At 35.5% G+C, this 13306-nt stretch overlaps 1 protein-coding gene across 1 annotated transcript in view; it reads left to right on the forward strand.

The window, feature by feature from the left end:
* Window positions 1–1297: 1297 nt before the first annotated feature.
* LOC136033196 (rhophilin-2-B-like) overlaps window positions 1298–13306 on the forward strand; it is a gene marked incomplete at its 5' end in the record, with an annotated part of 38285 nt that continues 26276 nt past the window's right edge. The window contains 2 exon segments of the mRNA XM_065713906.1: window positions 1298–1546; window positions 8630–8839. Coding sequence (XP_065569978.1) covers window positions 1298–1546; window positions 8630–8839 — 459 coding nt within the window.

Below are 13306 nucleotides of genomic sequence, written 5' to 3' on the forward strand. Positions count from 1 at the left end.
GGTAGGTTAAATGTCTAATGAAAGTGAATACCGTACCCAATGGCCTGGATTCTGCAGTAAAAGGGGAACTGCCCCTTGCTTAGAAATTGCAGGGGTGCCAATTCATAAAAATATGGGGGGAGGATAAAGGATTTTTTGATTTTCTAAATGAAGATATAAGAGCAAAGATATTTTTCAAATCTTGGGAGGAGGGCCATTCAGCTTTTTTCGATTTTTTTATTGATAATATCCCGCAAAAAGTATCCTTCAAAATTAAGAGGGGAGGATCAATTAGATCTAAGGGGTAGGGAACAGTTGTCCTCTTTTCAAAACTGGTGCCCCTGAGTTTGTGAGCCATTTGTTCAAATATATTTCTTTAATTGAAGGGAGGTTGCATGTCTAATGAAAACAGGGGTATAGCTCCAACATTTTTATTGGGAAGCAAGAGGGGCCTTTATGTGGAGATTTTAGTGGCATGGGCTATATAATAATTTTTTCTCCAAATTATTGGGTAGGAGCAACTGCCCCTTGCCCCCCCCCCCCGAAACAACGCCTCTGAATGAAAATGAGCACCGAAACCAATGGCTTGGATACCCACCACCCGTGACACATACTTGCGTGTCTAATCTTATAATCCCGCCAACTAAGATCTGTAAGGGAAAGACGTCGTTATGGAGAACTCGTGAGGTGTCTCTAATTGTGGAATGCCTTAACTAATCAATTAAAAATGCATTCATCAATCAATCTGAATTTCGAAGGTTTTCATGGATAATTATGTTTCTTCTTACAATACTGATAGGTGTGCCTATAGGCTATATGAAAAGGTTTGATTGTACTTTCATATTACTCGTAGATGGGATCGTTGAACCTATAATAAAACTCAAAGTGACGCCTTATTTTTTATTCTACTTTTTCCATTATGGCCGCCATCACTAAAAAAAAGGAGTTGTGAACTCTCCGTTACTGGTGTAAATGCCTTTGTGCCTTCATCGGGGGTTGCCAGTAACAATTTGCCAATGTTAGAAGTACTAATTGGGAAAACCCCCAGGATCGGAAAAAAATTATTAGGTAATAATAACATGTACTTAATAAATTATGTACAAAAAATAATAAATTATTATAATAAATTATGTACAAAAAGGTTGTAAAAATATGGACCCCCCACCTTCTCATGGCAAATTGCCTTTTGGACAAAAGAGACAATCCTCTAAACAATTTGGGGTGTAAACTTTACCGTTACTATGATCAATTTTGTTATTGCATTCTTTTAAATAGAATTAAAATTTATATTTTCTTTCTGTGTTTCAGGTATGATTCCTTGACCGGGATACCAAGTGCACAAAGAACAGTGGCTTTCGAAAAAGCTTGTGTTCTATTTAATTTGGGGGCACTTCATACACAGATTGGCGTTCGACAAGACCGGCGAACTGGACCGGGTTTGGATGCAGCGGCAGATAGCTTTTTGCGGGCAGCTGCCATTTTTAAATACGTATTGGAAAACTTTACCAATGCTCCGAGCATGGACCTTGCAGCCGAAATGCTTGAAGCCCTTGTCCTACTGATGCTAGTAAGTATTGATTTAAAAAAAATTAAGAAACAAACTTTTTATTAAACTCTTCAAAAATAACAAAGTTAAAAATAAGTTTTATTCTTAGTGTATAATTAACGTCCTGTGCCTCGGTATCTAGCGCTATACTGTACTTGTCGGAGACTTGGCCATCGACTGATACACAGACGATAAAGGTTGATGTTGACGATACGCCTCCGTGAAATAGAACGCGTCAGATTGTTTGACAGGATACGAAATTCAGAGATCCCTCAAATTGTTACCCCTATCTGAGCTGCTCGAGTTTCGATTTTTGTGTTAGTATGTTCTCATACTCCGCCTACCCTCTCAAACACCCACCCTTCTCATTTTCAACTTTGACTGAGCTGGAAAAGCCCTAGAGGTAGCCTACGCACTAGTTGGACGCACGCCACGCACGGTCGACTTTTTTCTCCGAGTATTGACTCCAGCGAAAGTCAAATCATCGCCCAGGACAGACTGCTCTAGAGCAGACTAACGGAACTGATGTTTGGTTTTCATTGGCTGGTGACGCTGCTGATCTGGAGTTTTTTTCTGCTTGCTCAGGCCTTCAGTTCTAGTTTGTATACATACATGTGAAAGATGTACATCTAACGGCTTCTACAGCCCTGCTCAATCTGGTCTTTTCAAAACCTGAATGTGACCCATTGCCGAGTCCTGGATAACCCCTGTATGCTGGTGCCACAAAGCGCTTCTGGCACCACTTCAGGAGATCCGGAATAAGGAATAAAGAGCGAGTTGTACTTCTGAATTTTGCCAGAGTTTAAGTGAAAAGTTAGATGCAGCTTGGATGAATATTTTCTACTAATGCATGAACTCAACTTCTTCCAGAAAGCTTTATTGTACTGTGCTTCTTTGTCCAACCAGTTGGACAGAAACTTGGAGACACAGCTTAGTCCAAGTATCTTTTCTCCAGCTGTGGGTTCAATTTTTAGCTCAGTTCTGCTTGCCGAATACGAACTGAAGGATTGCTTCTTTCAAATGATTTAAGTTTTTTCATTGTTTGTTTAAGTAGAGACTCGCACGCTGGTGTTACAGGCCATGTAAACACCAGTTAACACCATGTTTACACCAGTAAAAATCAATGTATTGAAATGTAAATCAGCAATGAACCTTTTTCTTTCTGGTGCAACGGCACATTCGGCACAATTTCAGGAACGCCTTTTTATTGTGGATTTTTTTGTTAATTATCGTTTTCAGAGAAATTTCACTATACTCCTGTCAGAGGCGTTTTAGGAGAGGGAAAAAGGGGGCACTTGCCCTGGGTGCAGAAGCTTTAGTTGTTCAAAATTTCAAACAAACCGCCTATCGGTTATAATCGTTTTGTAATTTTAGATTTTTTTTTTTTTTAATAAAGTAGAGGGCCCAGTCAATAAACGAGAATAAAAAATAAAGTATTAATTAATTACTAAAATGAAAAATTAAATAAATCATTAATAAATCAATAGATTGAAAATAATTTTTTAATAAATGAAAAATCTGTTAAAATTTGGTCTGAAAATTCTGTGGGAAACAGGGTGAGGGGTGGTAATCAATATTTCTCCCCGGGTGTAAGAGAGGCCGGAACTGCCACAGACTCCTGTTGCATCGTAAATTAATCATGTCAAATAGTCAGTTTTCTTTGAAATTACCTGATTTAGGCACAATTTCGCCAGACGTTATAGTAAAGTAGCGCTTATCATTCTTAATACCCATTCTATTGTGCCGAAGATCCGGCGCTTATGGGCCTCCCATTTTTTTCATTCAGCCTTTTTAAGCATCCCATTCTCTTGGTAAGTTTGTCGAAAGACCTTCCTAGTTATTTGCGTCGAACTGTCGTGTCAGTTCTCTGTTGCATTGGTATGACCGTCTAAAACAGGAAATTATTTAACAAATCAATTGTACTCTTTTCTTCCATGAAGAGGAAGTACAATTTGTTTCACGGTTGAAACAATCGCTGGGATTATGAATATATTGTGGTGTATATTCTATTGTGCAATTTAATTGACAGGAACATTCTTCTTAAAACCTTTCAGAGACTTGCCAAGTATTTAGGGTATGGTGCAATCTTTTTATTTTATTTATTTTCAACTTGTATTGTACAGACTAAAATTTTGCAGTGACTACAGACATAAATAGGGGGACAGAAGAAATATTCTCCCGTCTAGTGCCTTCAGAAAAATTGTAAAGAATTTTGATAGGATTTTTTTATATTTATTTTTTGTTACTTCCTCTATGTGGTTGATTTCTGTTGCCCAAGTTGTAATTGCGTGTTATATGATTTATTACACATCATGGCACTTTGCTCTGTCTTGTCTTAGGGGGCCAGTCTGCGAAGGGTGACTCTTTCACTTTCCTATTTTGTGTGTGTTTTTTCCATTTCTTGCTCTTCTGTTTGTTATTCATTCTCTGTGCATTCCTGGCCATTAGAACTTGTGAAGGGTATATGATGATCAACGCCGTATTTATGGAAGGAGGGCTTGGGCTTTTTAAACCCTCCCCCACCATTTTCCCTCCGACTCGTAAAAACATAACAAAATGCATATAAATAAATCTTTGATATGCTCTCAAAGTTTGCTTGTAACCCGCTCCCTCCACCCCCAAAAATAGCCACCCCTAAATAAAAATCCCGGCTTCTGCCTTGATGATGATGATGACGATGCTTCTATTATTTGCTGTTGCTTAGGAATAAATATCTATCTATCTATCATAGAACTTCCAAAGGAAGTTCCGTGGTATAATTGATAAAGCACATCCTATGAATCCCAGGAGCCTTATCGCTAAGACGGTAAATCATATACACTCTCCCCTGCTGCTCTAAATGTTAGACCGATTAGTATCTATGGCTATAGCTATTTCCGATTAAAGGTTGTTGGGTGTATGAGGGGTGTTCAATCTTTTACGTAATTGGAATTTTTTATTTTGAAATCTATTTCAAGCACCCTTAAACTTAAAAACCTTTACAATGAATTTAAATGTTTAAAATATGTTTTTTCTTCTTCCCATTCCTTTAAAACTTAAAAAGTCACTTTAATGTTTATATATGATCGTGGATCATGGCTCATCCAGATCATGGCTTCTCAAGCATTGAGCACAACTCAATTAAGCATCTCCTAACTGAATGTCAGAGACAGCGGCGTCAATTTCTGGAAATTAGGGGGAGGGACAAAAATACATTTTCCAGAATCTAGGTGGGGAGGGGGGACAATTTTGTTGCCTTTCCGGTTTTTTCAATGACAGTACCAAAAAAACCATTATCCGTGAAAATGCCGAAAAAGTTATCATAAAAAGTCTAGGGGGACGTGAAAATACTCAGGGATTCAAATGCTCCCCTCTCCAAGATTATGCCACTGGTGAGAGGCAATAAAATCTTGGCAAAATTGTTGAAATGTTTTGGAATTGGTGGGAAAATCAGAAAATGGAATTCTTGTTTCTCCTGGAGATCTGTTTTAGGGAATCCTCTACTCTCTGCGCATGATTATGTGAGTAAAAGTAGGTTGAAAATTGCTACTCTTGTATGAAGGAGAATTTTACTTGTATAGATTTCAAAATTCCGAAGGATATCATAATTCCGAGCTCGTTGTTTTCTGTGTTTTATCAGTGTCTTAAGTGTTATGAACAACTCTTTGGTACATTTTTTAAGTTTAATTTACCCCCCACCGAACAAAAATACTGGCCTTTGCACCTTCTCCTGATCTTTTAGGACATTTAGTTCGATTCGATCCGCCGCGGAAAAAACAAACAAAAACATTGGAAACTTGTAGAAATGTTTTTATTGGGAGAGAGGAGCCCGAAAAAAACTTGCGAACGGGAGGAGGCTAAGGCTTGAAACAGAACATTAAAAAATTCGTGATAAAGACTACTTTTGTGTGTAACGTAATTACTCTTGGGGATGAAATTTTCAGGTTAATAAATTTACAATTTCTTTTTCCTTGACGGGAAAGTTAAATTTCTTTTCTGATGCGAGTTGTAACCGAGGCTTTTGATTGATTGATCGATCAATCATATTTAGCTTGACGAATTTTGTTGATCATTTTCTAAACGCAGTACAATTGTCCTGAGTTACAGATAAGTTTTAGAGAATTAGCTTTTTAATAACTTTCTGACATCTTTCAACATAATAACAGGTTCGACTTCTGGGGATTGCCCTAGAATATATCTTGGGGTGGCTGAACCCTTTGAAAAACAACCCTTTGCCGAATTTTTCTTTTCTGTTTCAAGTATATAATTACATGCTTTTGAGTATGTGATGGCTAAAAAGATCCTTCCGATTCTTAGACCCCCCCCCCTACCGACCAGTCTGCTAGAGCCTCCGCAAATCAAACACTTTTCTAAGATTCCCCCCATCATTGTCTAAATTTAAGCTATTTTATAAAATTCACCAGTTTCCTTGCATTCCCAAACATCTTTGCGCTTGTTATTTATATAAACCATTTAATTTTTTTATTCTTATTGTTTTAAATCCTTGTTGGTATTTGAAACGAAAGGTGAGTGATTCAGAGCAAGTAATTTATGGTTATGGCTACAACGGTTTACTTAGTTGTTTTATTTTTCTTTTTTTTTATCCCATCCGATTTTGCGGTTTTTGCTTTAGGAAGTTGTTTCAACAGCTTTAGTCACGAAGTAAACTCGGATTGTTTTTGTTTTTTTTTTTAGTTTTTGGTATGTATTTACTATTATCATTTTTTTTTTACCTAATGCCAGTGTACTGAGATGAAAGCAGGGAATTACTTAACAACTTCAAAAAGAATTTTCGCATACCGATCACGGAGCGGAGAGTACGTGTACAGCATACACGTAGCGCAGGCACCAATCTCCCGACTCTCTCCCTTCGGCCTGGAGTGTAATGCATGGTTCGAATCATATCACCTCATGCTTTCCATGTTTTTGCCCCAGATGTCTTAAAACAACTAGTTCGGTGAATTATTGTTTTAGATGTTCACAACAGAACCATTTACCTTGTTTAGGAAATAATAAGAATTCCTTACCTAATGGAGCTGGGGAATATCATCATTTTTCTACTCATTTGCGCTTCTTTGATGTGTTTTTTTACCCCTTCCCCAGAGGGAGAAATTATGCGTAGATCCTCACGTTTCTTAGATATCACTTCCTTGCAGTGACGCCCATAAGGGGGAAAGGAGTTAGATGAATTTGCTCCCCTTGATTTTTGTCCTCCTCCTAGATTTTGGAACATACCTTTTTCTGTATTTCTTTTGTTGTCATTTGAAAAGATCGAAAAGAAAAACCAAATTGCTTCCCTGTATTTAAAATAATTCGTAAAATACTTATTATCTCCCCCTTAAAATTCTTGAATAGGAATCACTGCTTCCATACATGACAAATGGACAACAAAGGGCAACATTTTGGCCCCGTATAGTTAGATTTCATAGTCTTTGTTAATAAAGGAAAAGAAAAAATGGAAACAAATCTTTAGGCTTAACCCTATAAGAACCTCTAGTTTTAAAAATGATTTTCAATCCCTGATTTCAGTAAATCTTTAAATTCTAAAATGCATAGCCGAAATGGCACAACGGAGAAACTAAATTTTCGTTCTGAATAATTTACTGTAATTTTGGATAAATCCATTCATAAATGAATTCTTTAAATCACTCTCTTTGGCACAGGGTATGGGTTAAAGAGCTTGCATGTTAATGACAATGTGATACTTATTTAAATTAAAAATTAAAAATTCAAGTCCCTTTCTTCCTAATTCTCAGGCTAAAGGAAGGGAGTGCCTGTTTGTGAAATTGTCTGTATATGGAGCTAATAGTAACATAACACTTAATACATACAGTTAAAGAGAAAGAAAAAATAGAGGAATGAGAGAGTACAGTGTTGACAGATCTGAAACAAATGACGATTTCCTTATTAGTGACACTTAAGGACTGTCTTTATATTTAAGGACACTAACGGACTGGAAACAAAAAAAACGGACTGGAAAGAGAACTTCGTTCTCTTTTGTTTGAATGAATTTATATTCTCACTTCATTCTTTTTGTCAGTCCTGGTTGAACTTCGTTGAAGTAAGGATGCTAGGGCTGTTTTTAAAAAAAGTTTTTAAAAAACATTATTTAGTTTTAATTCTCACATTTAATGTAAGTTTATTTATATATCCATATTTTCTCTCTTGTTCTCATATTGTGCTGAAGACGGCCCATGGAAATAGGGCCGAAATATTCACAGAACTGATTTCCCCTGTCTTGAAAAGATTTTCCCTATTGTTTCTACTTTGTATTTGTTTGTTACTTTCTTTAACAGATAACATTAATGACAATATGATACTTATTTAAGTTCCAACATTTTAAATTCAAGCCTGTTTTCAGAACATCGTAAATACATGTGACAGTTCTGAAACAAATGACAATTTCCTTATTAATGACACTTAAGCACTGTCTTTATATTTAAGGACACTTACGGACTGGGAAGAAACGACTTTCTTTAATGGATAACATTAATGACAATATGATACTTATTTAAATTCCAACATTTTAAATTACAGCCTGTTTTCAATATATTGTAAATAAATGTGACAGTTCGGAAACAAATGACGATTTCCTTAACAATGATACTTAAGGACTTTATATTTAAGGACACTTACGGACTGGAGAGTAAGTAATGACTTTCTTTAATGGATAATATTAATGATAATATGATATTTATTTAATTCCAATATTTTAAATTCAAGTCCGATTTAATGCATTGGAAATACATGTCAAATTTCTGAAACAAAGGACGATTTTTTTTTATTAATGATACTTAAGGCCTTACTTTATATTTAAGGACGCTTACGGACTGGAAAGTAATTACTTTCTTTAATCGATAATATTAATGACAATATGATACTTATTTAAATTTCAATATTTTAAATTCAAGTCCGTTTTTAATACTTTAGAAATATATGTCACATTTCTGAAACAAATGACGAGTTCCTTAATAATGATACTTAAGGACTTACTTTATATTTAAGGACACTTAGTAAAAGATAAGGACTAGAAAGAAATGACTCTTTCCTACACAATATTAATGAAAATTTGATACTTATTTAAATTCCAACATTTTAAATTCAATTCCATTTTTTTATTCTCAGGCTCAAGCAAGGGAGTGTCTGTTTGAGAAATTGTCCCTATATGGAGCTAACAACAATGCGAATACACCTGATAGATCTAGAAAAAGAGAAAGAAGAAACAGAGGAATGACGGAATACAGTGTTGACAGGTCGGAAACAAATGACGATTTCCTGAATAATGACGAGGATGATTTTGTTGCCTCATTTGAAAGTGCCCAAGAAGCTGCTGAGGTAAGCCTTTTTTTTTATTTTTAATCACGAATGTATCGCGGTATTATGTATCGTGTGATACACGACAGCATCACGAAATGCATTTCATAGTGTTGTTTTCTAGTCAAATCAGACACTTTATAGAGACATTCATTTTAAGGTAATTAAAATTAAACTTATTTATAAAATAGTAACCAATTGGAAGTTCGTTAAAGTCTTCATATGTCTTCGAAGGGGGGGGGGGCAAGTTTGGAAGTTCCCCTTTCTATCTCGTCTATTCCATCTCGTCTTTCCATCTTACCTTTCTATTTCAGCCTTATCTAAAGACGAAACCAAAACTTTAATTATGGGGATAATGTAGTATACTAAAAATAGAGTAACGAGACCTCTTTGTAATGTTTCTATTTTTATTACAGCTTATTATTATCTCTCTTGAATTTAGCCAGATAATAGAGAGCGTTTTTTTTTTTTTTTTAATATTCTTTCGTAACACCTTTCTCTTCTTCTTGAAATCAGAATCTTACATTTTTCCTATCAAAAACTTGGCAGTCGTAGCAGAAACGAAAGTGTATGCAGAACAATTCACAATAGACAGATGCAATTCCAGTTTATTATACTAGCTGATTCACCTGTTTATTGAGTGAGCTAAAAGTACACAGCTCATATTTCAATTACACCTCAAAAGAAACAACTAAAGATACTGCAAGTTGATTCAAAGTGCCAAGACAGTGAAGATAAAATATGATTGTACTGATCAAGGACGTATCCGGGGGGGGGGGGGGGGCTGAGCCCCATTGTAAAAACATAGCAAAACCGTATAACAACAACTTGTTGATGTGTTTTCAACAGTTTTTTTTTGTATAACCTGTCCCCTTCCCCCCACGAAAAATACTCCTCCACCCGTAAAAAATCCTAGATACGGCCCTGGTACTGATTAATAAGTAAGTTAAGCAACCATGTACGTCCTGGGGCGAATACACAATTAAAAGTTGTTTTTTTTTGGGGGGGGTAGTATAAAAAAATGGGTTTCCTCATTGCAATATTTGAGCCATCCGACCCTGTAATTAGCATAATTTTTATCTTCTGGGTGGGCATCTGCCCCCTAAAACCACACTCTGAACCCATGTGCAGCTAAGCAGCGGCGTGGCGAGTGTAGTAGTGGTGGATCCCCAATTGAAAATAGTCATGGGTGAAAAATCAGCAGAAAAAAGTTACAAATACCAAAAATTCAAAATGTTTTGATTTGGATGTCCTTGGTAATTTTAAAAATGACTTGGAAAATATATAGTGCTGCTATCTTTGAAAATTGGTGTCAATTTACGAAAATATTGGGGTGGGGGCAAAATGTATTTTTCAAAAATCAGGGTAGGGGCAAATTTGTCGTTTTTTCAACTTTTTCCAACTAAAACAACGAAAAAGGCATTTTTTGAAAGAAAATTTCCACAGAACCATATTTTCAAAATATAAGGAAGTGCAAAAAGTCTGGGGGCACGTGCCGCCTCCCCTCCCCTAATTGACGCCACTTTCTCTGAAAATAAACTAATATTTTACTACCTTTTTTCGCTTGTAATTACTTCGCTATACGATAGATTCGAAGGACCTGGGAACTTAATTGAAAACAAAGTATTATTCATTTGATTAATATACAACAATCAAGTATAAATTGAAAATAATTAAATTTATAAACTGAACTTTAAGTGTTCATTTTTGGGGCACTAGGCCCCCTATTATTGAGTGCGCTAACCCATAAATCATGTTTAAATACACGTGAATTCCGGGAAAAACTTCTTTAATTTTTTTTTAAAATATCAATTGTATGCCCTCACTATTTATGGAATAAACACACAGACAATAAGCACAATAAAAGAATCTTGGGTACCGCCAGGGAAGGGCTAGTGGGTGATGCTCCACTACTCCTAGAAATTAAGAAGGCATTTAACAAATGGGGAAGGTGAGAATTCTCCCATTCAGATTCTCAAAACAAAGCTCATTGTCAAGACCGTATCCAGGACGGGGGGGGGAGGAATGGAGTTAAATTTTCTGAGGACACTTTCGATGGGTGTACATAGGAATGTTCATTTAGGTACAAAAAAGCTAACACACTACTGATATTTCTAATACACTTTAAAAACAATCTAAAAACTACATTTAAAATGCGAATTAAAGTGAATTATATAAAATGTAGTCAAGGCCGTGTAGGAGGCTAAGGGATTTTACCCTACCCTTCAATGTATGTTCGACTCCTGAAAACGTAACAAAATGCAGACAAATAGGTTTTTGATGCATTTTTATGTAAATACCCCCCTGCTCCAAACAAAAATCTAGGATACGATTTTGAATGTAGTTAGTTTCATCAAATTTTGGATGACTAATTTTTTCAATAGCGACATTATAAAAGGTGTCAGTTCTCTTTCATAGATCTAAGAACTAATAATGGTGATGGTGATTTAAAGTGCCAACGACAGTGGAAATGAAGTCTTGATTTTTAAGTGGTTGACCGGGAATTGCACAACCATATACGTGTTTAAAAATTAGGAAACATTGTGAACTCAGTTTTTAAGCAAAAAATTTTCATGTGAAGCTATGCAGTGTTTAGAAGTTATGCTGGCTTCAAATACAAAAGAAGATGCATGGCTGAAAAATCAGCGAAAAATGAGCTAAAAATATTTGAGCCGAATCAGCTTAAAAAGGTTTAGCTTTAGTTTAAAGGCTTGGTCATCTTTGGGAGAATCAGTAGATTGGTAATATTTGAAATTTTACAGAAAAAAAGGGTTTTCAAAAATAACTAATTTAACGAAAATAATTAACAATTAGAATTTGTTTCTGTCTAGTTTAATATCGCTCTTTACTTTTCTGGAAAACTTCTTTTTCGGAAAGTTCCTTTCAATTAGTAAGAAACAGCAATCTGGAATATACATATAATGACAATGTAACGATCACGATAGTTAATGGAAAGAACCTCTATCAGCAATTTTATTTACGGAAGCTGATCTTGAAGGATTTCCAAATAGAAACCCTATTTGAACTCATTTCCTTGTTTCAAAAGAAACCTCAAAATTTCATAAAAATCTTATTATCATACCTTGACGTGAACTTTCAAGGAAATATTAAAGTGAATTAATGTTCGATTTTATATGTAATTATTGTAACACCTGTAGTGTCTGGTATTTAATACGCAATTCTAAGTGACAAGGTCACCAAGCTTTAAAAAATAGTAGATAGTTTAGATATTTTATTCATGGTTTAAGAAGAAAGTTTGACAACACTTTTTTTCTGTAATCAAGGCCATTTACAGGATTTTGTCCAGGGGTCGGGGGTATTGTTTTTTTTTGGGGGGGGGGGAGTACCCAAAAACTTTGTCGGAAAAAGTTTCCAGGGGATGGGGATTAACTAGAAAGTCAGTGGCATAAACAAGACTAAACTATAAATCAGTACTTCTGTTGTCGAATCAAATAGTTCGTGTTAACGAATTGTAAGTAAGGAGCAACATGGCTCAACGGTAACTGAAACTCTAAAAAACGGAATTTTGATAAAAGTAAATATACCAAAATAATCGGCTTATTTTGCCGAATATTTGTCTGAGAAAATTTGCCTGATTTTCGAAAAAAGGGTGAAACACTCCCTAAAAGCCAAAGGAGCTTAATGGAAATCACACCATCAAATTCAGCGTATCATAAAACCCTACTGTAGAGGTTTTCAGCTCTTATCTGCAAAAATGTGGAATTTTGTATTCTTTTTTTGTCAGATGAAAGGTCATGGGTGCGTGCTTATTTGCTTTTTTCTAGGGGTGATTGTATCGAACCAGTGGTCCTAGAATATCGGAACAGGATTCATTTGAACAGAAATTAAACGTTATAGTCGCTCTTTTAAGTAAAGCAAAGATTGGAGGGTAACTAGCCCTCCTCCCCTGCCCCTTTTTCCCCAAAATCGCCTGACTAAAATTTTATGAACCATTTTGCTCAGCATAGTTGAATAAGTCCCAACACTATGCCCTTGGATATAATATGATCAGGGGGGTTCAAACCTAGAACCCTCTTCCCTCCTACATGCGGCCTAGGGTTTTGCTCTTGTGTTGGTTCGGTTTTTCAAAACTTGAAAATATGCTTAATTCAAATTTAGTTTTGAGTTCATTGGATTAGATTAAAACAAGCTAGTTTAATCAACTGCCATTTTTTTGTGGAATGGGACGATTAATGCTTGTTCAAAAGTTTCTTCGAACATAAACAGCAAATAACCAAACGACATGCTCGAAGTGGATAATTTTTCGGGCGTTTTTTTTTTTTTTTTTTTTTTTTTTTTTTTTTTTTTTTTTTTTTTTTTTTCATTAATCCTTATTTTAGGGAAGTTTCTAATCAACTTTTTAAGTTGGGAGTCATTCAAATGATTTAACATCAAAATCAAAAAAGTAGAGTCAACGTAATTTTAGAAAGGAGATTCAGGCTTATCCCCTTCCCTTGCTTCTCCTAATTCCAAGAACTTCACGATCTC

The sequence above is a fragment of the Artemia franciscana genome, chromosome 11 (assembly GCF_032884065.1).
Source record: "Artemia franciscana chromosome 11, ASM3288406v1, whole genome shotgun sequence".
In the NCBI taxonomy this organism is placed as follows: Eukaryota; Metazoa; Arthropoda; class Branchiopoda; order Anostraca; family Artemiidae; genus Artemia; species Artemia franciscana.